Raw genomic sequence first — 27,343 nt, forward strand, 5'->3', positions numbered from 1 at the left:
CCAGTTGCCTTGATCTTCCAGTTCTGTTTTCAAATCCTCAATTCTGTCTCCTTAGCTCAGGGAGTTCCTTTTTCCCTTCTGCTTCCCGGCCTGAAAATTTCTCAAGGCAATAAGCTAGAACAATCTGCAATCTCATACTGTTGGCTTCCTGTTTCTCAGGGATCACTGTCCCCTGTCATCTGATAGCTGCTGTTTTGAAATCTGCTTCTGCTCTAGATGTTTCAGGCAAGAGGTTAAAATCGAATCTGTTACTTCATCTTGGCAGGGAGCTGAAGTGTACAGTCATTTTGGAAAAAGAACATTAATTTCTTAGGATGATTAGCGTGTAGACTGGCTGACCCTCTCCATACTTAGGGAATAATGTAAATTAAAACAGGTGCATCATATTATGAGAGCTTTTAAAAATTGTCTAAAAATCACTTTGACATTTTTTTTATCTTGATGGTGTGTGGCTGCTGGTCACACTTCAGTATCTTCCGGTATCTTTATTACCTGTAGAAATTCAGGAAAAGATGAGCAGGAGTTGCTACAGAACATGCGAAACATACATAACAAGAGTACAGACCATTTGCAACATAAGGAATAGCAAAACTTGGTGACAGAAAGCAAATTTCAGATAGGAAGCTCTTTCTGCTACCCCTCCTCCCTTGAAGATGTGGATTTTTTTTTTAAGATTTACTATTATTATTTCATTAAAAAGTCAGATATACAGAGAGGAGGAGAGACAGAGAGGAAGATCTTCCATCTGATGATTCATTCCCAGTGACCGCAATGGCCGGTGCTGCGCCCATCAGGAGCCAGGAGTTCTTCCGGGTTCTCCCAGAGGGTGCAGGGTCCCAAAGTCTTGGGCCATCCTCTACTGCTTTCCCAGGCCACAAGCAGGGAGCTGGATGGGAGGTGGGGCTTCCAGCATTAGAACCAGCGCATATGGGATCCAGGTTTGTACAAGGTGTGGACTTTAGCCACTAAGCTATTGCACTGGGCCCTATTGCTGTTTTCTGAGTCTTCTTTGATGTTTGTTGTCTGATCTAATTGTGTGGATTTGGTCTGATTGGAGACAATCAGACCGAATCTTGTGTAGGAGACCAATCTTGTGTAGGATTGGACCTTGGACCAGAGTCTGCAGGGGCCATCTAGGAGCTGTGATATGCTCAGTGCCCATGTCTGGTGACGTGGACCCGAAGCCCAAGCATGTAGAGACATGCCTGGGGCCTGTGGGTAGCTTGCAAACAGGGCAGTCTTGGAGGTTACATCAACAGAGGCAGGCACATCCCCGAGTCTGATGGAATAACCTGGATCCTAGATAGGAAAGATTATGGACTCTCCAGCATTAGCCTGGAGAGTGCTTTCCTAGGTGCCAGGCTGGTGACTGCAGAAGCAGACCAGGTGCTGCAGTGGGTTTGAAGTCAGGATCTGTGGAGGCTGCTCTTCCACAGGGGCAGTGTGAAGCCTGCCTCATAGGCAGTGGCACATTCAACTGTATACTGCTAAATGGTGACAAGTCCACAGTGTTTCTTATAAGATCAGCGTGAAGACAACAGTGTCCATTCTCATCACTCTGTTCCACATCATACAAAACACCCTAACCAGAGTGACGGAGACACACAACATCATCTGGATTGGCAAGGAAGGATTTAAACTTGTTTGCAGATGACATGATACATACATACAGAAAATTCTAAAACTCCACCAGAATATTAATAAATTCAGTATAGATGCAGGAAACAATCGATATACAAAAGAAACGGTGAGATTTCTGTGCAGCAGTATTGAACTATTTTAAAGTCAGGAACAAGATAAAATTTCAGGTAGGAAAATGCATTCAAGAGATCTACACAATATGGTGACTATAGTTATTAACTGTGTGGTAGAATAATTTCAGTGTGTTCAGAATTGTGGAAGCATAATGATTACAATTCTAGAGTGTTTTAATTACCTTAAAAAGCTAAGCCTACATTGTTTAGCCACCATTCCCAATCCTTTTATATCCTTAGAACCCTAAGCATGCACTGAACTTTCTGTTTCTACAGATTTTCCAACATAGGACATTATGGATAGATCAATTTGAGCAATGTATGATTCTTTGTGACCAGCTTCTTTATTTAAAATAACTAACTTACTTGAAATTCAGTATCAGGGCCCCGCTCAGTGGCCTAGCAGCTAAATCTTCACCTTGTATATGCTGGGATCCCATATGGATGCTGGGTCATGTCCTGGCTGCTCCATTTCCCTTCCAGCTCCTTGCTTGTGGTCTGGAAAAGCAGTAAACGATGGCCCAAAGCCTTGGGACCCTGCACCTGTGCAGGAGACCTGGAAGAACTCCTGGCTTTGGATTGGCTCAGCTGTGGCTGTTGTGGCCACCTGGGGACGGAAGATCTTTCTGTACCTCCTCCTCGCTGTATATGACTTTTCAATAAAAACAAGTATTTTTTAAAAAATAGAAGGAAGGAAGTCAAAATCAGAACAAAGATGTCTTCCGTGTACTGAATCGTTCTCCAGATGGCCACAATGGCCAGCACTGGTTCATGCTGAAACCAGGACCTTCATCTGGGCGGCTCATGTACATGCAGGGGCCCAAACATTTGGACCATCTTCTTTCGCTGGCACAGTAATGTGGAGCTGGATTGGAAGTAGAACAGCTGAGACTTGAACCAGAGTCCATACAGGATGCTGCATCACAGGGCTTACCCCATAACCAGCTTCTTTAAGTTCATTTTCTCAAGGTTCATCTATGTTGTAGCATGTATCTGTACTCTCTCCCTTCCACAACTGAGTGTTGATTAATTTAGTATATTGTATGTATCTATTTGTCAGTTGATGAACATGTGGGCTGTTTCCCTATTTTGGCCCTTATGAAGAATGCTGATATAATTACTCATATACTAATTTTTAATATGGACATTAATTTTTTAAAAGTTTCTTTTGAGTGTATGTATGAGTGGAATTACTGAGTCATGTGTTAATTTTATGATTTTTTGATGGCTGTATTAACCCTCTAAACAGCTTTACCACTTTTCATTTCCATCTGCAGTTTATGAGGCCTCAATTTCCCTCTCTTTGTGGTCAATACTATTTATTGCCTTTATTTTTTTAACCTATCCTAGTGAGTATGAAGTAATAGCCTAGTGTTTTCAATTTGTTTTGCCCTGATTTCTAGTGATGTTGAGCATCTTTTAATGGCATTTATTTTTCTTTGGAAAAATGATTATTGAGATCCTTTGCTCTTTTTTTAATCGAGTTAATATCTTCATTATTGGCTTTTAGGAATTCTAGATGCATTGTAGACACAAGACTCTTAACACATTTTAATGTGTAAATATATGCTCCAATTCATGGGCTCTTTTATCTCGTCCTGATGTCCTTTGCAGCACAAATATTTTTAATTTGATTAAGTCCAGTTTTCTTTTCTTTTGTTGGTTTGATTTTTGTATCTAAGAAATGCACCTAATCCAAGGTTATATTGATTTACTGTTATGTTTTCTTCCCAAAATTTTATTGTTTTTTTTTTTTTTAAGATTTATTTTTATTACAAAGTCAGATATACAGAGAGCAGCAGAGACAGAGAGGAAGATCTTCCGTCTGATGATTCACTCCCCAAGTGACCGCAACGGCTGGTGCTGCGCCGATCCGAAGACAGGAACCAGGAACCTCTTTCAGGTCTCCCACGCGGGTGCAGGGTCCCAAGGCTTTGGGCCGTCCTTGATTGCTTTCCCAGGCCACAAGCAGGGAGCTGGATGGGAAGTGGAGCTGCTGGGATTAGAACCGGCGCCCATATGGGATTCCAGCACGTTCAAGGTGAGGACTTTAGCCACTAGGCCACGGCGCCAGGCCCTAAGAATTTTATTGTTTTTGCCATTTCATTTAGAGCTTAGATTTTGAACTGACTTTGAATGTTGTATGGGGGGGGTCCTAATTTCATTTGTACACAGATAGCCAAATTTTCACATTAAAACTATGAGATGGGACTGCTGCCTTGGTGTAGCAGGCTAATGCTTTGCCTGTGGGTTCTGAAAAGATAGGTTATTTAATCACTTGATTATTTGGATTATGAGTAAGATCATAAAAGCTCTATCTTTACTCTCCTGTACTTTCCTTTCTGTTATAGGAATTGCAAAACAGGGAAGTCAAAATTTACCTTCTCCCATGTCTAACTAAAAAGTAGACATGACTATTTGTCTAAGCCAGAATTTCTCAAGAATCGTCTGTGGCTCACCGTTCATAAAGTTGTTTGGGGATACATGTTAGGAATGTAGACTTCACATTTCTTCACAATTCTTGTAACTATGTTCAGTGGGAGAAAAATATAAAGGCTTTCAGAAGGAACTATTTTGTTTCATGTTATGTCATCATGGGAAGATACATGGCTGATAGTTTTATTTGGTCTATTTGTTTTATATATGAGAGTTGAAACATATCTTTCCATCCTAATCACAATTGCTGCTCAATGACTTTTGTCAAGAACCATTATACTTTTTGACTCCTCTGGTGGGACACAACACAGTTCCTGCAGGTAAGCGCAAGAAGCACGATAAGGAACAACCCAGACCAGGCCAGGGAAAGGTACCCACTGGCATACATTTGGCACAGGTCAGGGGCGGACCAGGCTGAACAAGTTCACATCAGCCGCTGACGAATCCATCTATATAACAGGGGTCTTTGAAAAGTTCATGAAAATGTGTTATCATGAAAAAAACATGTATAGATTTCAAAATGTTCTTAGAGCAAAATAAACTTGTCTTTATTATCATTTCGCCAACTTATAAAGCATTCTCATATTTAATGGTCCAGTTGAACATTACGTTGTATGTCTAGTAGCTGTTTCAAACCTAGCTGTTCAAGACTGATCTGATGGATATTCTATCCACCACTTACTCCTAAATCATTCCTTTCAAGGAAAAGGCAATTCTGTAGTGCTCAGGAAAAAAAAGGTATGGAGACATTCATGATTTTTCCTTCGCTCTTCACATTTGGTCTGTCAGCAAATCCAGTGGGCTCCTCCTTCCAAATGTATCTGCAGTTGGATTGCTTTTCACCACCTCTGCTACATCCTCCCTACTCGAAATCAATTCTCATCTGGGTTATTTCAAAAACCTCCTAACTGGCTTTCCCTTCTGTCTATATCAGAGCAGCCAGTTTTCGTTAAAACATAAACCAGAATATGTCACTGCTCTGCTTAACATTCTATGCTAGCAGTCCATCTCTTCCTAAAAAGGGGAGACCCCTAAGATCATACACGATTGTCTCCCAGGCCAAGCTGCAATAATGTTCTGCTTTTCATCATCTTGTTCCTATCCTGGGCTGCAGAATGGTCCGCGTATAGAACATTCCGGCTTCCATCTGCGCTGGGGTCTTCTCACCTACTGTTCCCTCTTCTCTGATATTTGAATGACTTGCTTCCTTACATCTCCCAGATCTTTAATATTATTTCCCCAACACTTGTAGCAACTTTCTCTGTCTTATTTTTTATACTATCAAACATTTCACTAATTTAAGCCTTCAGTAAATATTTGAATGCACAGATAGTTTTTGTTGTTGTTGAAGGTTTTGAAAGAAAGAACAAGAGAGAGTGCTCCCATTCTCAGGTTCAGTCCTCAAAGGCCCACAGTGGCTGGGGATGGGCTGGCCAAAGTCAGGAGCTGGGAGTCAAAGCCAGCCACCTAATCCAGGTCTCCCATGTAGACTATCACCCAAACGCCCATGTATCAGGGCTCGGCACCTGCCATACTATGCTAAAGGTAAATAGTAGTGCTAAAAGGGGTTTCATAAGATAATTTGAAATCTCATCAGTCTCCTAACATTCTTACATTGAGGTAGCTCCAATTTAAATGCAGGCAAGCATTTGTCCTAGCAGTTAAGATACTGGTTTGCATGTCCACATCCTACCCTGGGAGTGTCTAAGTTTGAGTACTCTCTCAGTGCCGGTTCTCCTCTGATATAGACACCAGGAGGTAGCAGGTGAAGGCTCACGTGGGTGGAGTCTTGCTATTGCATGGAAGATCTGGATTGGTCTTTTTTTTTTTAATAAAGGAAATTATTTCAGCTCACAGTTTGAAGCTCAGAAGCATGGTGCCAGCATTGGTTTCTGCTAAAAAAAAAAAAATCCTTCGAAGGTGCATCATTTTGGAGAACCATGTAGTATTTCCCAGGAAGCCCATTAAAGATTAAATGTACCACTGAATAAGGTTGTAGCCATAGCCAGTTTGGGGGAACAACAGATCAGTTTGCAGTTAGGAATCAGACTATAGGAAAAATATACATTAGCCAATGAATACTCAAACTGTGGGGTGAGGTACTCTCGGTGTAAGAGACACTTAGAACAGAGATCTAATGAGAGTAGACTCAGCACTCCCACTGGAATCTTTCTTTAGTATTTAAAAAAGTCTTACCTTTCCCCAATTATAGTACCCCTATTACACACCATGCAATGTTTTATTTTACATGTAAAATCTCATTAATCACAAAACAGTCTTGCCAGTCTATAGAGGATTATTCAATTTTTCAAAATATTGGAAATTGTTATAATTTAGATAAAAGTGCCATAAAGATAAAATGCACATATGTTGGCAACTTGGTCTCCAATTACTGATAATGGTTCATGGAGTATTACTAATGGCTGATAGATTTGAAATAGACTTGATATAGTTTTGCTGTCCAGGTGGTAGGCCCAGTGGGAGGAGTTCTCTTCACAGGACTAGTTATCTAAACCCATTTCAGTCTAGCTTCTTTCTCTGATTTCTGGTTCATCTTGTGGTCCGCCCTCCTCTCATGCTTGGCCATCCATACGATGCTAGTGGGGTCACCAGTTCTTGGAATGTGAACCTCTGACACTTGTAATCTGAATTAGCTTCTCTCAGGCATTTCAGTTAGTCATAAAAGCTAATACATCATGACAAATATAGATCACTTACCACAGTGTATCCCAAACCAAAGTTGGTGGAACCAGCAGCACTGTAAATGCAGGAATATATGTATTTCAGATCCTTCCATGATTAGTTTAGGGATGACTTCAATCATGTAAGACAAAAAAATTGTCATTCGAGAAACAAACAGTTGCTATGGAAAGAATGAAAATGTTCACTTGGATTTGGTTTCCTTCTCTCTTCAGGAGTGCCACCTAACTTCATGCAAGATACCTTGTTATTTTAGTGTGCTGATTTTACATATACCATTTTATATTATAAAATCTTGTTCAATGCAAGATTTGGTGATGGAGCTGGAAGGATGTTGTAGCAATGGGAATCTTATTCAAAATCTGTGGAATTCCAGGTGTACCACTTTGTCAGTATCTAAAATATGAATTAAGGGTTTCTTTCCTTGCCTGGGAGTTTCTATACCCTATCTAGTCCTAATATGCCTGCTCTGAGTATTGCAATCTGCCCAAGATGCTCTTTGGGGCATGTGGAATGCTGATAGCAGCACAGCTTTTTGCAATGACTGTGATGGATTTTGTTAGAGGATTGAGAGGAGCATGTTGGAGAGCTTACAGCTTGGCTGCCTGTCATGTTCACATACTCTTTTGGAAAGAGGCTGTCCCAGGCCAACTCATTATGAAGGTGGCAATACAGTCCGTTTCATTATCATAATTGGCCATGCTCTATAGTATTTGAATCCTACCTCTTCCCCACAGCTGAAGGAACTAGGGGAAGGCACCTGGCTCAGGGGTGGCCAATCTACAGGCTGCTCGACTCATTTGATGATGGTGATAAAATCGCATTCTCCCCATGGGGCATTTGATCGTGCACTTATATGGACAGATTTGGCAACTGGTTGTGGGAGCAGAAGTAGAGACAGGCAGAGAGACAAAGAGCTGTGGTTGTGCAACCCGAATGCTTTGCAGATGTGTTGTGAGGGGCTGGAAGCAGTGGTGTGCTACCGTTTGCGCTAGGGCCTCCACAGCTTCATGTGAGTGCAGCCCTTCTAGTGTTGCCTTCAGAGCCATTAGATTAGTGAGGTTATTTAGACCATTTAAACTGGTTAAAGAAACAGATCAGGTGTCCTCCCCTGACATTTAGGTTGGAAGCAATCAGCTCCCTTGGGTCCTCTGCCTGCAAATTAAACATTGAAAGTAATATGCTCACATGCTTGTCAATACAGCTACAATAAAAACACTTAAGAGAAAGCACTATGAAATATTTGATTGAAATGTCAGTGTTTAAACCACAGACGTGGTAGCAATGTGTCTGAGGGTAGTATCTTTCCTGTTCCCCCAGCTTTATAAGGCACAAGTTCCCCTTCCCAACCCCCCAGGGATGATGTGACAAGATTCTTAAGCTTTTGGTTTTATTTGCATTCTTTACCTTCATAACTTCAAGTAATCCTAGTACATCCCAGTTTCTTAAAGCTGCAAGAACCCAATGAATAACGTGTGTGTGTGTGTGTGTGTGTGTGTGTGTGTTTATAATGCAGAGAAGAGATCAGTATGGTAAAACATATATATACAATTTAGAATAAGGTTTGAATCCCGAAACCAATTCACCCCTTTCTGATGGTATATTAACTATGCCTAAATCTTGTTATCTGTGAATAGAGATAAAAATTATGACAGATATCAGTGATATCTGTGAGGATTAAATGATATGAGAGCAATCCAATCTGATTCCCTGGTTTACTACCAAAATGCCTGCAACAGCTGGCTTGGGCAAGGGAAATGGCGAGGGCTGGACACTCACGCTGGATGTCCCCTGTAGGTGGCAGGAACCCAGCTGCTTGAACCGGCACCTGTTGCCTCGGAAGTTGAGCATTAGAAGAAAGCTGGAAGGGGAGTGGAGCCAAAACTTGACCCCCAGACACTCTGGTATGGGATGCAGCCATCCCAATCAGTATCCTAAACACTAACTCATTCAGTTTTGTTTATAAACATTCAGCGCAAGGTAGAGAACTATGACTAGGTGTTTTTTTGGGGGGGGGGCGGAGGAGAAAAACGGAAGTTTAGAAAAAAAGAGAAAAAGGAAGTTCCCGAGCTTTCCTAGTACTTCTTTCAGCTACTCAGGCTCGAGGTGTCTAACGTAACAGTAATTTCATGTGGATTCTGCTTGTTCACTTCCTCTGGTACATTCATTTATTTCTAGTTCACTTAGGTCCTTTGCTCCCTGGCCCATCATCACTACCATTAAGGGTGAGATCCGCCCCATTTCCCAGGCATAATTCATGGGATGTGGTGTTTTTCAATACCAGATGTTTTGAGGGGAGCCCCTTGCAAATGGACTGATTTTTGGCATGTGGGCTTTAATACTTTGCCAGAACTGAATTTGTTTTGAAATAAGGTTTCTGGTTTTCAAATACAGCCTTTCAAACAAATAGTGTGATGTACAAATTACCATTACTTTACTACATGTTAAAATAATCTGTGCTCTAAATCTGTTAGACTTTCACCCCTTAAGTATTTTACATCAATAAATCATTTCTCTAGCATCTTAAAATGCTCATAAGTAATAACATAACATTCTACATCTCCAGGTCTTAGCTCATTATTTTTAGTCGAAAAGAAATACGGGAATTCATTCTTAAATTTGTTGTAATAAAAAGCTGAGGGTCATTTGGACTTAATTACCAGGACCTAATCAGTGTTAAAGTCAGGCTTCTACAGGCTTGGGGCTGCAATTAAGCACCTGGGGCTGACGCTCTGACCACCAGAGCTACAGCCTATAGAATAACACTATTTTAGATAAGGTACAATACGCTCAAAAAATATTGTGTGTGACAGGGAGTTTGGAAGGGCAGTGAGGGAGGGATGAATAGAGGTTGAAGATGGGGAGACAGGTGGGTGTAAACTTCATCGTTTAGCTGTTTGTGTCACAGCACTATACATTCAGCCTGCTTCGACTCCATATATGGTGTTCAACTATAAGGAAGAGCCCCTTTTGCAATGGTGGCTTAGAAAACACACACGCCCTGGTGTAAAGGCCCCACTCACCTGGAAGGTGGGCAGACAGGTGCCTTTAAAGGATTACAATAGCTCTTCGGTATGTAACAACAGGGCTCACCTGTATAGCCGGCAGCGATGCTCTGGCCTCCTCTAACACACTCTTAGACGTATTTGCCACAACTTCCGATCCACTCACCGTCAAAACTCTCAACTGATCACTCTCCCTAAACCCTGACACGTCTTTCTACAGGTCCCCGTTCACTGCCCCATTTCTTGTAAGTAGTTTCTGCAATTTCCAACCCTTGGTGTGTGTCGGGGGGGGGGGGGAAAGACAGGTGGAAACTGCGAGGGGTAGGGGTACAGGTGTGGATGCTTGGCTCTACTCGGGGCCCCAGCGTTGGAAAGGGATGCCCTTGGCTGAGGGATTCCACCTCCTGGGAGCTCTTGGCAGCCGGCGGCCTCCGGGCGCCTGTGGAAAACGCGGGGCGGGCAGGCGGGCGTGGGGGGAAGCGGAGGAGGAGGGAGTTGGCGGCCGCCAAGGCCCGGGCAGCGGGCCCCGTCCGCGGCCGCCGCGCTCCCCGGTCCTCCCTCGCTCGTCTCCTTTGCTCATATTTGGACTCGGCTGCCCGTGCCCAGGAATTTCCCGTCATGCCTCCCGCCGCCCCGTCCGTCGCCGGGAGCCAGGGAGGGAAGAAGGGCGGCTCGGACGGCGGCGGCGGCGGCGGCTCCCTGGCCTTTCCATGAGCCCGTGGCGGACCCTCCCGCGCCCCCTTTCTCTCTGCCTCTGCCTCTGCCTGGCTGCCGCCCCGGCGTGGGAAGCCGCGCAGTCCGGTGAGTTGGTGGTCTTTTCCCTGCAACGCCTCAGCTGCCTCCACCCCCTCCAAACCACCACGACCCTGCCAAGTTAGGGTGTGACCCCCCGACCGGGGCGCTCACGACACCCTCTCAGCCTCCTGCCGGGACACCTCACTGCCGGAGCCCAGCGGGGTCGCAGACAGGGTGGCGCGAGTGGCCGGGCGCTGAGGGGCCCAGTGGAAGCAGGTCAGCGCCGGCTCTCTGCCTCCTCCCCTCCGCCGACGGGAGGCGTCTGGCCGCCTCCCTGACACCTTATCCTGTCCCTGGAGCGAACCTGAGCCCGCAGGATCCTCTCACCCGGCGCAGGGCCCCCCGACCCCGGACAGGAGGCTGGCGGGGCCGCCCGCGGGAGGCCCGGCTTGACAGGGCGCAGAGCCCAGAGCACGGGCCACCCTGGGGTCCCGGGCCCCGCCAGAGTGGGCCCCTGCCGGACTAGCCGCTCGGATAACGGGCCAGGGCGTGGGAACGCGCAGCTGAGGCCCTCGCCCCCGGGGCGCCGGAGAGGCGGCGGGTAAGAAGGGGCGTACGCCGAGGCGCAGCCGCGCCCTAGCCCTCGCCCTCTGGGGCTCCGGACTCCCGCAGGACCCGCTGGCCTCTCCTAGGCCCAGATCGAACAGCGCCCCGAGTTCATCAGGTACCCGTTCTGTTTGGTTTTGAAGAGCAAAGGGGTCTCCGAGACTGTGTTAAGTTCTGCCTGGGACCATGGCAGGTCAAACGATACGAATGCAAAGTGCTGCTCCTGCCTTATTTGGTGTAAGGCTCTAGAGCTGGCTGAAGTCGTGGCAGTAAGATGTTAAAGATAGCTTTCGTTGGATCATGTGGAAAATATTAGGGAGGAGTTTTTTTTTTAAATAAGATTATTATAAAAAATATTTGAAACGACGACGACAGTGTGGGGTTTAAGGTAAAGGTGAAATTGCATAAGCGTTTCCATTTTTGACGAATAAGTAGTGGGTCAGTGGTGGTTATTTTTATCTGGGATGAAAATCGTATGAATTCCTGAGAGCTGGAAATACTGAAGGCAGTTTACTTTTGTTTTTGCCACCAGTAGGCTAAAGATTCAAAATAAGATATAACTTGGTAGAGTTCACAAATTAGTCAAAGACCAGCTGTATTAGGCATAGCTTATATTGAGCTCTCTTTGGTTTGTGTCTTCATGTACTTGTTTGTAAGCATTGATGAAAAAGTAGGTTTTCAAAGAAAGTTTGGCCATAGAGACATCTTCAGAGTTCATATAAGTTGTCGAACCGCCATGTAGGTTGAATTCATGGCAGATATTCATAGCATAGAAGTTGCTAAATGTGCGTTTTGTTAATGTCAACTTATACAGGGTGTCTGTCAGCTTTATACTTGTTTCTGACCATCAATGCCTTTCATAAAAGGCATGCTTTTATAGATTCATATTTTAGCAGTTAACTTTGATACACTTCTTGAGAAACACCACAGGTTCTAACTTCACATGTTTATCAGGATTTTTTAAGAAAACATGGTGCTGGATAAAATAAGAGTGGCTTGTACTGACGGTGAATGTATGTCAGCTTCCCCCCATGGCTTTGGTGCTGCAATGTGTTGACTTACCTAATAGTTGTGGTAAAAAGTGTCCCTTGAAGACCAAAATCCGCTGTGCAGTGGCCCCTTGCCAGGAAAGCCGAACACCAAGTTTTGGTTTGGACCATGTACGCATACATTTTAAAAATTTTGGTCACTGCTGATGTATCAATCTATGTGCTGGTGACTTCTATTGGGGCTCTATGTGAACGTCTGGCATTTTAAAATTTTTAAATAAGTAGCTCTTTTCCATTTAGATTTTTGTCACAGTGCCTAAACCGCCTGCCTGCCAAGGCTGCAGCAGACAGCGTCATTGCGAGTTTGAATCAACATGCTGCTTTTGCTTTTAAAGGTGCTTGTTCCAATAGTTTAGCTAAAATGTTAACCCACTGAGTCAAAAGTCCATCCTGATTAGCTCAAGGAATGAGACTATCCCAAAGAAGACTCAAAGACTAGGATTTTTCTGTTTTTCTACTACATTTATCACTAAAATGTATTTTAAATGAGACTGTATTTTAAACAATCAAAGGGCCATTTTAAGAAATCATGCTTTTTATCTCTATCATCATCTCTGGTTGCAATCCCATGGATTTTATCCTCACTTGTGTCATTTATTATATGGATGAATTTAATTCTCATGTTTAGCTTCATTCTCTGTACAGTGAAGGAGTTGACATAGTTTCCATGCACCTTGTAATTCTAGGATATTATATATTGTTTTGGTTTCTGTAACCCTGCAGGGCCCCACTATAAGAGGTCGTGCTTCTTGTCAGTACCAGATTCGTGGCACATGTTAAACTGGGCTGCCTGGACTCCTACTTGTGGGTGTGGATCAGTGTGCATCTGGGTTTTGGGGGGCCTAAATCTGCCTTTTTAAAATTTAAATTAAAAATTTTTTTTTAATTTGAAAATTTATTTTTTATTGGGAAGTCCGATGTACAGGGAGTAGGAGAAGCAGAGAGAAAGCTCTTCATCCATTGGCTGGAGCTGAGTCAGTCTGTAGCCAGGAGCCTCTTCTGAGTCTCCTACACAGATGCAGGGTCCCAGGGCTTTTGGCAATCCTTGACTGCTTTCCCAGGCCTTATGGGGTCCCAGCGCTTGCAAGGCGAGAACTTTAGCCAATAGGCTAACACACTGGGCCCTTAGGACCATCTTGATTAGTGGCGTACATCTGGGCAGAGTTTTATAATACTAAGCTCTGTTATCTTCTCATGTAACAGCAGGATGTTGCTGGTTATGTCATAAGGTAAAGAAATGCCTAATTGCTTTTTGGGTATAGTTAAGCTCAGGTCCTCAATTTGATAGTTTTGGAATCTGTTTGCGTGCTGGGGATATGGCCAGAGAACACTTGAACGTTATGTGGTTGGAAAGGCTCGGGCTTACTATCTGAAAGGATTGCAGGAGAAATGCCCTGTATTGGTTATCACTTTTTGACCCTACCTTAAAGAAGACTGGGTCAGATCTCCTGCTTACTCATAGGCTTTGGATCGCAGGGTAATCGGTCACTTTAGTTTTTTAAGTCTAAGGTACCATTTCCTATTGCTATACAGATAACTGAGGATTTTACCTTGAATGTTTGTTATTTTAAGCTTCCTCAGCATGACATATTTTCCTTTTGAAATATTCAGCAAAAACCCTCACCTGTCTTTGAGTGTTTACTTGTATGAAACATACCGAATCATATTTATGGCTTCTAAGAAAATGGAAATAAATGGAAAATACAGAAAAGGCAAACCTGTCAGTGATCAGCCAGCTTACTTATTTGATGATCTTCGCTATTGCTTTTAGGCTCTTTTGCAGATGGCAGAAATGAACTTGAATTAGTTTGAGAAAGAAAGAGGGGGGGAAGAAGTCTGTTGGAAGACCTTTGGTAGCCAAATGCCGGCAGACCTCACAGGGCCTGGAACCAGGGAATGGAAAACATGAAGCATTTCCTGCCTCTAATATTTGCTTTTCTTTGCTGCATATTTTTTTCTTGATTTTTTTTTTTTAAGCCTTTCCCTAGGGTTTTATGGTTGATTGTGTCTGCTCAGCAACCCCTGGGTGTCTGCGGTGGTAAAACTGGAGGAGAGACTAAACTATCAGGCCTTACTCCTGAGAGGAAGAACCAGGTGGACAAAATTTGAGTCACATCGATTTGTCCCTAAGGTTGCTTGTGAAATTGTGGAGTTAGCTATCTATCTAAATCTGACGGTCTAAATTCATGGTTTTGTGTTTGTTTTTCCATTTTGTGTTATGGGATTGTTAATCCTAAAGTATTTAAGAGGCTTCTATTTTTGTGAGAAAGACATTCACTTTTTCGAAAGGCAAGCAGAAAGACAGAAACAGAGAATGTTTCATCCCCATGGCCTCAGTGGCCAGGGCCGAATGGGCAGGCCACAGCCGGGTACTCCATCTGGTCTGCTACGTGGGGCTCAGGGACCTAGTACTTGGACCATTTTCTGATGCCTTTCTGAGCACCCCAGCAGGAAGCTGGGTCAGAAACAGAGTAGCTGGGACTTGAGCCAGTGCTTTATATGAGATGCTAGGGTGAAAAGCCGCAGCTTTACTGGCTGAGCCACGATGCTGATTTACTTACATCTTGGTTCAAATATGGCTGTAGGATACGATGCTTAAATTAACTCAGTTTGTACTGTTGCAGGAGAATTGAGGAGGCCTGCTGTGAAAATCCTGGGTAATAACAACTAAAGCATTCTGTAGATAGATAAGCAGCATTTCTTCAGGAGTTCATTGGATAAAATGCTGGGGAAATAAAGCCCTCTAGGACAGGTTCATTAGGGTGGTATTGGTATAGGCACCCTAATAGGTCTATGAATGACCTCGAAATGTTGAGAGGCTGTTGGCGTCCATTGTACTCAGTATAGTTATTCTCAAGTTTTTATGTCTAATGTTTGCCACTATCTTCTTTTTTGACATTGAAGCTCTGTTACATTACTTTTCCTTTTTTTATACAGGATATTACATGAACATTTTGATTTCCTGTGTGAAGAGTGAATAATAGTGGAATGAAAGAAAGCTTTATAAGCTTAAGTGGCATGGGAATGGGAGTCATAGCAAACCAATAAAGAGGGCAGTCAACTTTTGTTTAGATCCAGGTATTTACTAGGTTAGATAAAGGAAGGTGTAGAGAAGACATCAAGAATATGTACAGGGGAATGGTGGGATGATAAAATGTAAAGATAGGACATTGAATTTGTCCTGGCACATGAAAGATTTTTAATATTAGGCTGGCAGATTGAAACTGGGAAAGTAAGCTCTTAGACTAAAACTTAAAAAAAAATTTTATTTATTTTTGGAAAGGCAGATATACAGAGAGGAGGAGAGACAGAGTTTGGATTTGATGGAAGTTGGGGACAAATCTGTGCCTAATATCAGTGTATGTTTATTTCTTGTTACATTAGTGGAACGTGACTAATACAGGGAGGGCCATAGCTGCCGATACAGACTCCAGATGAGCTTAGCAGTTGGTGAGAGGCTGCAAGTGGTCTTGGAGCTGTTGGCTCACAGTTGTTAGGAACAGGAAGGAAAAAGTGCAGCGTGTGACTGTGCCTTGAACTAACATCACCCTGGAGGGCTGGAGGAGGAGGAACGGGGCGGAGGGTGCTTACCCACTTGCAAAGCCACTTGAAAAGTGGCAGGCTCATTAGCATATTCATAACCTTAATTATATGTTCATTGTAAGGGAGTCATTGTAGTATCATGCGCACTAGCATGAATTGGAAAGCTGGGTTTTCCTGGCCCTACTTTTCTTGCCTAAGTCGTTTAAGCTTCAGGAACCTAAATTTTTCTGACTGCAAAATTGAACTAACTGAATGTCTAAAAGTCTGTATAGGTTCCAAAATTTTTAATGGAGGTAACATAATTTTACAAAATTATGTCTTCTTGTTATGTCTTATTTTTAAGTTGGCTATTCTTTTTTTAGAAATATGAATGTTATTGTGTGTGTAATATCTGTGTTTGAATTTTGTAGCCTAATGTGCCAAGTGACCTGATTCATAAGCAAGGTTACGTTACCTTTTTAAACATTCAGATTTCGGGGTCCAGTGCCATAGCCTAATGGCTAAAGTCCTTACCTTGCACACACTGTGATCCCACATGGGTGCCAGTTTTAATCTCAGCAGCCTCACGTCTCATCCAGCTTCCTGCTTGTGGCCTGGGAAAGCAGTCGAGGATGGCCCAAAGCTGTGCGATCCTGCACCGATGTGGGAGACCTCTAGGGGACTCCAGGCTCCTGGCTTCGGATCGGCACAGCTCTGGCTGTTGGAGCTACCTGGGGAGTGAATCATCAGATGAAAGATCTTCCTCTCTGTCTTTCCTCCTCTCCATGTATCTGACTTTCCAGTAAAAATAATTAAATTATTTAAAAAATATTTAGTTTTTATTTGAAGGATAGATTACAGAGTAATAGAAACATTGTATTTAAGATCGCAGCAGAAATAATGGCATTAAGCACTGGAAATGATGTTTGTTTTTCTAAATGTGTGGTTGGGACTTATTTATGCATGACAATATATATTCTGGTTGATAAATAAATGAAAAACATCACCTTTAACTTTAAAGAAAAAAAAGGAATATTCCAGAGTTTTAAAACACTTTTCAAATTTATTTGCAAGTTGTATTTTTGTTATATTTCACATTAGAAAAGGAACTCTTTACATCCATATTTGGCATAAAGTATGTTTTGCTTTTTTTTTTCTCACGAATCTGGGTGCTGCCATCCAGCTGTAACATCAGAATGTTAAAACTGCCTGAAGGAGTAGTGCTGGCCAGAGCTTCTTTCCTCTCAGAGGTATCCACACACTATGTTTCTTTACAAAGTTATACTTGGCTACGTGGTCAGTATAACTCTATCATACTGTGTCTATATTATATTGTGATGGAACATTATGTAAATGTGTTATCTGCAGGGTAATTTGCTCCCTCTCCATTATGTTTGTATTGTCTATGTTGATATATAACGCTCTCTTTTTTTTTTTTTTTGGAAATAGCATTTTATTACCCCTGTGGATTTTTTTTAAAAAACAGTTATTTTACTTGAAAGAATTAGAGAGGGAAGTGGTGGTAGGGAAGGAGAGAGGAAGAGAGAGCTGGGCTGATCTGGAGCCTGGAGCTGGGAGCTCCCTCCAGATCTCCTATGTGGGTACTGGAGCCCGAAGCTCTAGGGCCATCCTCCTCTGCCTCCACATGCCATTAGCAGGGAATTGGATCAGAAGTGGAGCATCTGGGACTAGAACTGGTGCCCATATGGGATACCAGTGTCACAGGTGGAGAACTAGCTTGCTGTACCACCACCTGAGTCCCTCTGCTTCTATTTTTGTTCTTTGCATACATATTCTTTAAAACTCTTGAATTTTCATGTGGAATCAAGTCTTCGAATATTCTCTTGCTTTTAAGCTTCATCATCTATACTTTTAATAAAATAGTGATAAAATAGCGAATACGTCTAGATGTCATTTGTACCAGGCACTGTTGTAACTCTTGGTTATTTATGTACATAAACTTATTTAATGCTCCTAACATTTTTATTAATGGAGTACACTATCGCCGTGATAGATCATGAATTGAAGTTAGGCAGGGGTGGGCATCTGGCTTTGCTTTGAAGACTCCCGTTGTCCCGGGGCTGAATGCTTGGCCTTTGTTCCTAGCTCTGCTCCTGTATGTTGCTTCCTTTTCGTGTGCTTCCAGTTGGATCTCTGACATCCAGGTGGGAAACTGGGATTGAGTTCCTGGCGTCTGGCTTTGGCTGGGCTCACTGAATCCCCAGCTGTTTCAGGCTTTGCGGGGAGTAAGCCAGTGCCAGTACCTCAGTGCTTTCTCTCCATGTCTTCTCACCCTGTTCTGCTTTTCAAAATACATACATCCATACATATCAAAAATTAGGATCAATGGTACAGTGACGTCTGATTGTTGGCATAACTGTAATTCAGTCTTGGCAAACTGGATCCGGAATCCGTACTCTTAATCATACAATGCTTTTACTGTTAATGGTCTTTAAATATGTTTTTTTTCTGTTTAGCTTTTAAAAACTAGTAAAGAATTCAGTGGCATTCAAGAGAATGATTCCCTAATGTCTTGTTCTAATGGGTACAATAGCAATTGTTCAAAGTCATGCCACAGTTTAATTTGCTTCATGGTTACAGCATGGTTTTCTTTTTCTATTGCAAATTCTTTTATTCAGGAACCGGCACAGTAGCCTAGTGGCTAAAGTCCTTGCCTTGAATGTGCCAGGATCCCATATGGGCGCCGGTTCATGTCCTGGCTGCCCCACCTTCCTTCCAGCTCTTTGCCTGTAGCCTGGGAAAGCAGAAGAGCATGGCCCAAAGCCTTGGGACCCTGCACTCGCATGGGGAGACCCAGAAGAAGCTTCTGACTCCTGGCTTCAGATCAGCTCAGCTCTGCTGGTTGCAGCTGCCTGGGGAGTGAACAAGCAGATGAAGATTTTCTCTCTGTCTCTCCTTCTCTGTAAATCTGACTTTCCAATAAAAATAAATAAATCTTAAATATACTTTCACCCAAATACCTTCATCCATTTATTTGGAAAATAGTGACATATTATGGAGTACAGTAACATGTTTTGATCCTGAAGGATATTCAGTCTAATTAGCACTTTTATTACTTCATCAGCCTGTTTCTTTTTGTGTGGTGAGGACTTTAAAGTCTATTTTAAAAATTAATCTCTTAGCAGTTTAAAATATATATATTATTTTAATTTTTTATTTTATGATACAATTTGATAGACTCTTGGATTTCCCTTTTCCCCCTCCCCATATTTCCTACTCCCCACTGACTTCCCCTATATTATTACAATAGTGTAATCCTTCGTAAGCAGTCGTAAGTCCGTCATTCTGTTATTTAAGTTTATCCTGACATTGCGGGTATGGACAATGGCAGAGAATCCAGCATCCTATTGTCAAAGATGTATTTAGCAGTTTCATTGGGAGTCCGTCATTGTTTGGAAGTAGGGATGCATACTGCATTGTATTTTCGCATCTGGATGTGATAGTCTCCATTACTATGTAATTCCCTTAAATGAAAAGCCATAAAACAAAATCAACAACAGAAAGAAAGTTAAAAATTTTACAATGCCATGAAGTTAAATAACATGCTGTTGAATAACCAATGTGTTGTTGAAAAAATAAAGTATTTTTTTCTTGGAGAAAATGATGCTATTGAATGACCTGTGAGTCAGTGAAGAATTTAATAAGAGAAAAGAAATATTTTGAAAGAATGAAAATAAAAACAAAAATATCAAAACCCATGAGATGCAGCACAAATAAAAGTGAAAGGGCTATTGATGTTGTGTTTTGCATGAAAGTTGCCTTATATCAGAGACAACATATATTTGTCCTTATGAGATTGACTTATTTCACTGAGCATAATGGTCTGTAGTTGGGACTATTTGTCTACAAATGGTAGAATTTCTTTTTAAAGGCTGATTAGTATTCCAGGAGTAGAGGTACCACTGTTTTTATTTTTTTGTTTGTTTGTTTTTATCCACTCCTCTTTGGACAGGTGTCTGGATTGTTTATATTTCTTTGCTATTGTGGATTGTATGGACTGTGTTGCTGTAAAGATCCCTTTCTCTTTTGCAGATTTCATTTCTTTTGGGTATATTTCCAAGAGTGGGATAGTTGGGTCATATGGCAGGTCTATTTTCAGTTTCCTTGGCACTCTCTATACTGATTAACATAGTGATTGTACTAGCCCACACTCCCACCAGCAGTGAAGAAGGGTACCTTTCTTTCCATATCCATGCCAGTAGGCGTTGTTAGTAGAGTTCTGAATGTAGGCCAATCCCACTGAAGTTAAGTGGAACCTCAGTGTGGTTTTCATTTGTGCCTTCCTGACAGCTAGGGAGCCTGAGCATTTTTTCATGTCTCAACTGTTTGAATTTGTTCTTTTGAAAAATGTTTATTTCCTTTGCCTGTTTCTTTATAGCATTGTTTTTTAAAAATTTTTTTTATTGCTGTCATTGAGTTTCTGAAGTTCTCTGCAAATCCTGGATATCAGTCCCCTGTCTATTGTGTTGTGTGCAAAGATGTTCTCCCATTCTGTTGGTTACTTCTTCACTTTGTCGATCACTTCACTTGCTGTGCAGAAACTTTTTAGTTTGATGTAGCCCCATTTGTTTATTTTGGCTTTAACTGCCTGTGCTTTTGGTGTATTTTCTAAGAAGTCTTTTCTCATTCCTATATCTTGAAGAGTGCTTCCTATGATTCCCTCTAATATTTTGATAGTTTCTATTTGCAAATTTAAGTCCTTAATCCATTTAGAGCTTATTTTTGTATAAGGTGACATGTTGGGTCTTGCTTCTTACCTCTGTGGGCTGCTATCCAATTGTCCCAAGAGCAATTGTTGGAGAGAACAGGTATTTTTCCTGGATTGTTTTCAGGTTTCTTGTCTAAGATTAGTTGACTATATGTGTGTGAGCTCCCTTCTGGTGTTTCTGTTCTATTCCATTGATCTTTGTTTCTGTACCAATACCAGGCTGTTTTAGTGACCACTGTCCTATAGTATGTTTTGAGGTCTGGAACTGTGATTCCTCCAGCTTGATTTTTATTTTTCAGGGTAGCTTTGGCTATTCATGGTATAAAAAGAAAAAAACAAACAAACTGTTCTCTGTCTGTAAGGTGAAAGGTTCTGTAGATACCAGTTAAATCTACTTGCTCTTTTGTCTGGGAGAATTCTGTTTGCTTGCTGAGTTTCTGTTTCATGGATCTGTCTTTTGATAATGGGGAATTATGGTCCCCCACTATTATTGTATTGGGAACCTATTTCACCCTTTGAATACATTAATATTTGTTTCACGTAACAAGGTGCCCTGGCATTTGATGTGTGTAAATTTATTATGTGATCCCTTCTTGCTGGACGGATTCTTTGATCATTATGTGATGTTCTTCTTCATCTCATTTAATGTTTTTCATGTCCAAGTCTATTATCTAAGAATGGCTACACCCACTTGTTTTTCCTTTTCATTCGCCTGGAATATCTTTCCATCCTTTCACTTTCAGTTTCCACTGATCTTTGTTGGTGAGATGTGTCTCTAGTAGCTGCAGATAGATGGGTTCTGTTTTTTGCTCCTTTCCACTAATCTATGATGTGTGATGAGTTTAATCCATTTACATTCAGGGTTATAATGGCTAGGTGGTAATTCGATTTTGTCATTTTAGCAATGGGTAGTTCTTTGATTTAATCTTCTGTTGTCCTTTTTCTGAGCTGCTCTCCACTTTTGCCTTTTGGTAGGTACTATCCCTTTTCTCTGTTGAGAGAACATTTTAAAGTATTTTGTAGGGCAGGCTTGAAAGAGGTGAATTCTTTGAGCTTTTCTTTACTGTGCAAGGATTTTATTTCATGTTCAAAGACAAAGGAAAGTTTTGCTGGGTATGTTATTTGGGGTTGACTATTTTTCCTTTTAGGATCTGGAATATATCACTCCATTTTCTTTTGGCCTGGAGTTTCCTGTGAGAGGTCAGCTGTGAGTTTGATTGGAGTTTTTCTATAGGTCAATTGATTTTTTTCATGTGCACAATATAGTTAACTGTGGTCATCATGAAGTACAATTGGTCATTAAACTTAGGCTTCCACCCTCTAACATTGCACCCTTTGACGAATACATCTCAGACCTCTTCTACCTCAGATCATGATCTTCTTATGAGAGATTTTTAAAAATTCTGCATGACCTATTATTGCATTTTTGAAATCCTCATTAAGGAGAAATCGATTTGTCTTAATTTTTAAAAATTTTGGATTTGGAATTGATTTCTTGTGTTTGGACCAACTTTTCTGTATTTGGAGAACGAAATCCTTTTTTAAAAAATACATAAATCACGCAATATTCCTGAACTTTGAACTTATCAAATGAATTGCAATTGTTAAGTAATATTTTATTAATCAGATATATGTATTTTATTATATATGTTATATATAGTATGCATACATTTTAATAGCTAATCAGAATGTCCTTTCAGTGTGGAATAACCACATGAAATTATGAGGGAAAATAAATCAATAAAAGTTTTTGATAGTGGTTCAGCATTAGTGGTTTTACTCCAACTCCTCAGATTATGTAAGAGAAAATTTGGGCATATGTAGAAAAAAATACAGCTTTAGTTTTTCCTAAACTACTCAATTGATTATTTTCTGAAATGCTGTGACTTTTAGATGTTTTCTATGTCCACACCCTTGGAAAATTTCCTGGTCTTTCTTATTAAACATGTTCGAACTTCTCTTGTATTAAGCAAAAAGCCTGCTAAACCAGGCTCTTAATCAGTTTGTTTTACAGTTTGTTTTACAGTTCGTTTAAAGCCTTGCTATCTCTTAATCTGCAGGCCATACCAAAAGGTGTGTTGAACCCTCTTGCAGGTCAGGTAGTAACTTGTCGAGTCTCTGGGGATACAATATGAAGGAGAGATACAGGCTTTTGCTCAGAGGCTTTCTTCGCACTGTTGGAAACTGCAGGCCAAGTAGAAAGAGCAGGAAGACCGCTTTGTGTCCAGAGTCTGCTTAGTATTGAGGGGAAGGAGAGGGGACAGACTGTAGGAGGCTTTTAATTAGTGTGAAGAGTTTAGATACTCATTTATTCTGTGTGATGAAAGCCACTGGCGGCTGTAGTAGGCAGTGACAACATCTGATTTATATTTTAAAATTATCACTCTGCTGTTGTGTGGAGAATGGATTATAGAGACCAGGAATGGAAGAGGTTAAACCATTTAGGACCGTTTGAGTGGTTCAGGGAGGAGCTGATTGATGTTTTACTCCAGAACTTAACTGGTGAATTTAGGAGAAGATCTAAGGAAAAGGAGGGACATTCAAACTATTGTATTAAAAAAGGCTGAAGCCTTAAATGCTTTTAAATCATTAAAAGCCGGTGTGGACTCAGTTTGGTCCCTGACTTCAGTGTATTTATTTAATACACTAGTTTCTTACGGAGATAATGTTTTCACTTGACTTCAGACACTTTCACTATTAATTGTAGTTTTAGGCACACTAAATTGTGCTTTGGCTTCTTCACTTTCAGGAAGGGAGATAATGTTGTACTGACCACGTAGATAGCTGTAATAATTGAGTAAGAATTTGCAAATACACAATCACTTAGCACAGTGTCTTCCACAGAGTTAAATCACTGTAAGTGTTGCAGCGGCAGCATTATCATTGTTATTCTGAAGTGACACTTCCCTTGAGCTGTCTCCCTTTTGGTGGCTATTCTTTCTTGCTTTTTGTTTTGCTACTTCTTCTCCAGCTCATCACTAAAGTCTCAAACTCCTCAGGGTCCTTGTATTTTCTTATTAAGTGTTTTTTCCTAGATGGTCTTATTTACTCCATGGCTCCAGTTCCCACTGTAAACAGTTAATTTCTCCCACATCTGCCCACCAGCCTACTTGTCTTTCTGAGCTGTAGCCCGTACATTCACTTGCCTCTAAATCGTATGGCTTTGCATGACTATGTCTTAGGCACCCGAGACATGGACATTGGAATGAAATGGATTTTTTTTAAAGATTTATTTTATTTTTATTACAAAGTCAGATATACACAGAGGGGGAGAAACAGAGAGGAAGATCTTCCGTCCGATGATTCACTCCCCAAGTGAGCACATCGGGTGGTGCTGTGCCGATCTGAAGCCGGGAACCTGGAGCCTCTTCCGGATCTCCCACGTGGGTGCAGAGTCCCAAGGCTTTGGGCCATCCTTGACTGCTTTCCCAGATCACAAACAGGGAGATGGATGGGAAGTGGAGCTGCTGGGATTAGAACCGGCACCCATATGGGATCCTGGCATGTTCAAGGCGAGGACTTTAGCCGCTAGGCCACGGCGCCAGGCCCAAATGGATTTCTTTTTAATGCTTTCCTGTTTTCTAGAGTAGCTTAGTAAATGGTGATACCATTTGCTTCATTGCTGGAATCAGTCCTGGAGTAATCTTACATTAATCCTTTGTATTTCTGCAGTAGTCTGATAATTAGTCTCTGACCCAAAGGCACTCCTATCCGTTTTCCACCTTTTGATCATGTTAATATACATTTTCAGATCTTATCATGTTCCTATCTTTTCCTTAGTTACCTTTCCTTTCAGGGTGAAATTCCAAGTTCTTACCATGACTTCCAAGATTTGCTTCGTTATGTCCATAATTCCCTGATGGCAACTGCTGTGTTCTCCGCTTGCTTATTCTAGCTAGACTGGTCTTCTTTCATTAGCTTCAGTAGGCTACATTCACTCCTCCCTTAGAGCAACTGTTAAGCTCTTTTCCTTATCTGAACACTTTTTAAAAAAATGATTTATTTATTTTTCTTGGAAAGTCAGATACACAGAGAGGAGGAGAGACAGAGAGGAAGATCTTCCCTCTGACGATTCACTCCCCAAAGGGCTGCGTTGGCTGGAACTGGGCCAATCCAAAGCCAGGACCCCGGAGCCTCCTCCTGGTCTCCCATGCGGGTGCAGGGTTTCAAGGCTTTGGGCCATCCTTGACTGCTTTCCCAGGCAGGGCCACCAGGGTTAGAACCGCCATTCATATGGGATCCCGGTACATTCAAAGTGAGGACTGTAGCCTCTTGGCCACCATGCCAGGCCCTTATCTGAACACTCCTTTCTTCACTCTTAAACTGGGCAGCATCCTTATCCTCTTAGTGGAAATGTTACTTCTTCCCCATTTCCTTCATACCAGATTACTTCCCCTACTATCTAAGATCTTTATTCTCTTTGTCTCTATGTAATATTCCTTATGCTTGTTGATAATATTATTAATTATTGATACATAAGCTTTATGGGGGCAGGAACCATTGTATATTTTTTTTATTTATTTATTTTTATTCATTTTATTACAGCCAGATATATACAGAGGGGAGACAGAGAGGAAGATCTTCCGTCCGATGATTCACTCCCCAAGTGAGCCGCAACGGGCCGATGTGCGCCGATCCGATGCCGGGAACCTGGAACCTCTTCTGGGTCTCCCACGCGGGTGCAGTGTCCCAATGCATTGGGCCGTCCTCAACTGCTTTCCCAGGCCACAAGCAGGGAGCTGGATGGGAAGTGGAGCTGCCGGGATTAGAACCGGCGCCCATATGGGATCCCGGGGCTTTCAAGGCGAGGACTTTAGCCGCTAGGCCACGCCGCCGGGCCCCATTGTATATTTTTAAACAAAGATATATTTATTTGAAAACTGGGGTTAGAGAGAGAACAAGAGAGACAGAGACAGAAACTGAGAAACTGTGATCTTTTGTTTCACTAAAGTCACAACAGCCTAGGCTGAAGCTTGCTGAGGCCAGATGGCCAGGACTGAATTCAGGTTTCACATGTGTGTCACAGGGACCTAAATACTGTCACCATCACTGCCTCCCAGGGTGCATGTTAGCAGGAAGCTGGAATCAGGAGCAGAGCTGGGACTCGAATACACGTACTCTACTGTGGGATGCAGGTGTCCCAAGTAGCATCTTAGCCGTTGTACCTTATGCCCACCTGACTGTGACTTCTTGTTTATCATTTTATTCTCAGTTTTGTGAAAGAGTGGAGAGTGAATGCAATATGGGTTCACCCCAGTTAGGGAATTAGAGTCCTTCTAGCTGATTGTGGTGTTTACTGTTACTAGTCTTTTTGGGAGTTGTAAAACTATAACAGAAAAGTTCAGGTTTAGTGTAGGTTTGCTTTCAGAACTCCAGGAGCCACTGGATAGAGGGTAAAAAAGGTAGCGTCAGAGGTGAAGGAAACTTAGCAAGAAAGTATTATTGCCTTTTCAAGGATAGTTCTTCCGATCTCTCCTAGGTTTGTCTGTCATTTCCAAAGTCTTCATGGCAGTGCTTCCTAAATTCTTTGTCAGCCAGACTGGAGCATTGGCATGGAACCCGTTTTGGGGGTGCATTCTACTTGCAGGATCAGAAGTGCTGGCCAGAATTACATGTTTTATCTAGGTATACCCTGTGCTGGTTCTTTTGTTTGTTTTTGTTAAGGGAAACTTCAAGAAAGCATTTATTTGAAAGGCAGAATGACAGAGAGAAAGGGAGAGACAGGGAGACATAGAATCTATCTACAGGTTTACTCCTTAAATGCTGGCAAGAGCCAGAGTTGGGCCAGACAGGAACCTTACCTAGGAACTCCATGTGGCTGTCTCTTACGTGGGTGGTAGGAACGCAGATGTTTGGGCCATCATCCTCTGCCTTCCGAAGCACGTCATTAGGAAGCTGGATTGGAGGGCAAACAGCCAGGACTGGAACCTGGCTCTCTGGTAGGATATGCAGGGATTCTAAGTAGTGGCCTGAGCAACACCCACCCCACTGTGCATGATTCAGCTCTCCGTAAGCTGTGATCTATCAGTATGTTGACTTTTCCTCCTGCTCTGTAGAATCCCTGGGAGAATCTGTTGGATTCTCTAGCACTAACTTGCAGGAAGAGTGTAAACTTGTATGAAAGGTGGGCCTTTTCATCAGTGTAGCCTTTCCGCACTTTAGCTAGTGAAAATTTTTTCTAAGATGTTATTGTTGTCAGTTTCCAGTGCTACTGTAGGTTTTCCTTTGTTCTCAAATTCTGTTATTTCAGTGGAAATCATGGGTATCTGATTTGAAAAGCATGGGTCAGTTCCCTTTTGGAAGTTAGTTATTTGTGTGGCTGTCTTTTTCTTTATGTCTATGCATGTATACCAATTGATCTTTTTTCTCTCTGCTTTCATTTTCACCCCCTAAGTCGTTTCATTTTCTTTTAGGTCATTTATGTGTCACTGAAATATTAGAGGACGCTCTACCCTGTTTTATGTTGTTGTTGTTTTTTCCACGATGTTTCCTCTTTGGTTTTCATTTTTTGTGCCATATAGTTTCTATATTTTGTTCATGTCTGTCTTTCGTAGGAATTATTTCAGTATTATGACCTTAAAAAAGGTTTCAAACTACCGTTGAGACTTAATTTAATTACCAAATTAAAAAAAAAGTATACAGTGTTTGACCCCACTGCAGGAAGCACTTAGGATATTTTTTTTTAAGTCAGTTCTATAGATAAACATGATTATTGTTGAATTATTATTTTATATTGCATAGTCTCCTTTTCAGTATTTTAAAATATTTATGGGAGAGAGAGAGAAAAAAACACAAACCTCACCTATA

The 27,343-nt window shown here is 41.8% G+C and overlaps 1 protein-coding gene across 4 annotated transcripts in view; it reads left to right on the forward strand.

Annotated features, from left to right (window-relative positions):
• Positions 1–10,405: 10,405 nt before the first annotated feature.
• MSRB3 (methionine sulfoxide reductase B3) overlaps positions 10,406–27,343 on the forward strand; it is a 146,608-nt gene continuing 129,670 nt past the window's right edge. The window contains exon 1 of one of the 4 annotated variants that reach the window (XM_036492473.2): positions 10,406–10,696. In XM_036492473.2, coding sequence (XP_036348366.1) covers positions 10,606–10,696 — 91 coding nt within the window. In that variant the 5' untranslated portion in view covers positions 10,406–10,605. Of the gene's footprint in view, positions 10,697–11,075; positions 11,355–27,343 lie in introns of those variants that run through there. The other 3 variants (XM_004582999.3, XM_058673117.1, XM_058673116.1) reach the window with 3 other exon arrangements.

The sequence above is a fragment of the Ochotona princeps genome, chromosome 15 (genome assembly GCF_030435755.1).
Source record: "Ochotona princeps isolate mOchPri1 chromosome 15, mOchPri1.hap1, whole genome shotgun sequence".
Lineage (NCBI taxonomy): Eukaryota > Metazoa > Chordata > Mammalia > Lagomorpha > Ochotonidae > Ochotona > Ochotona princeps.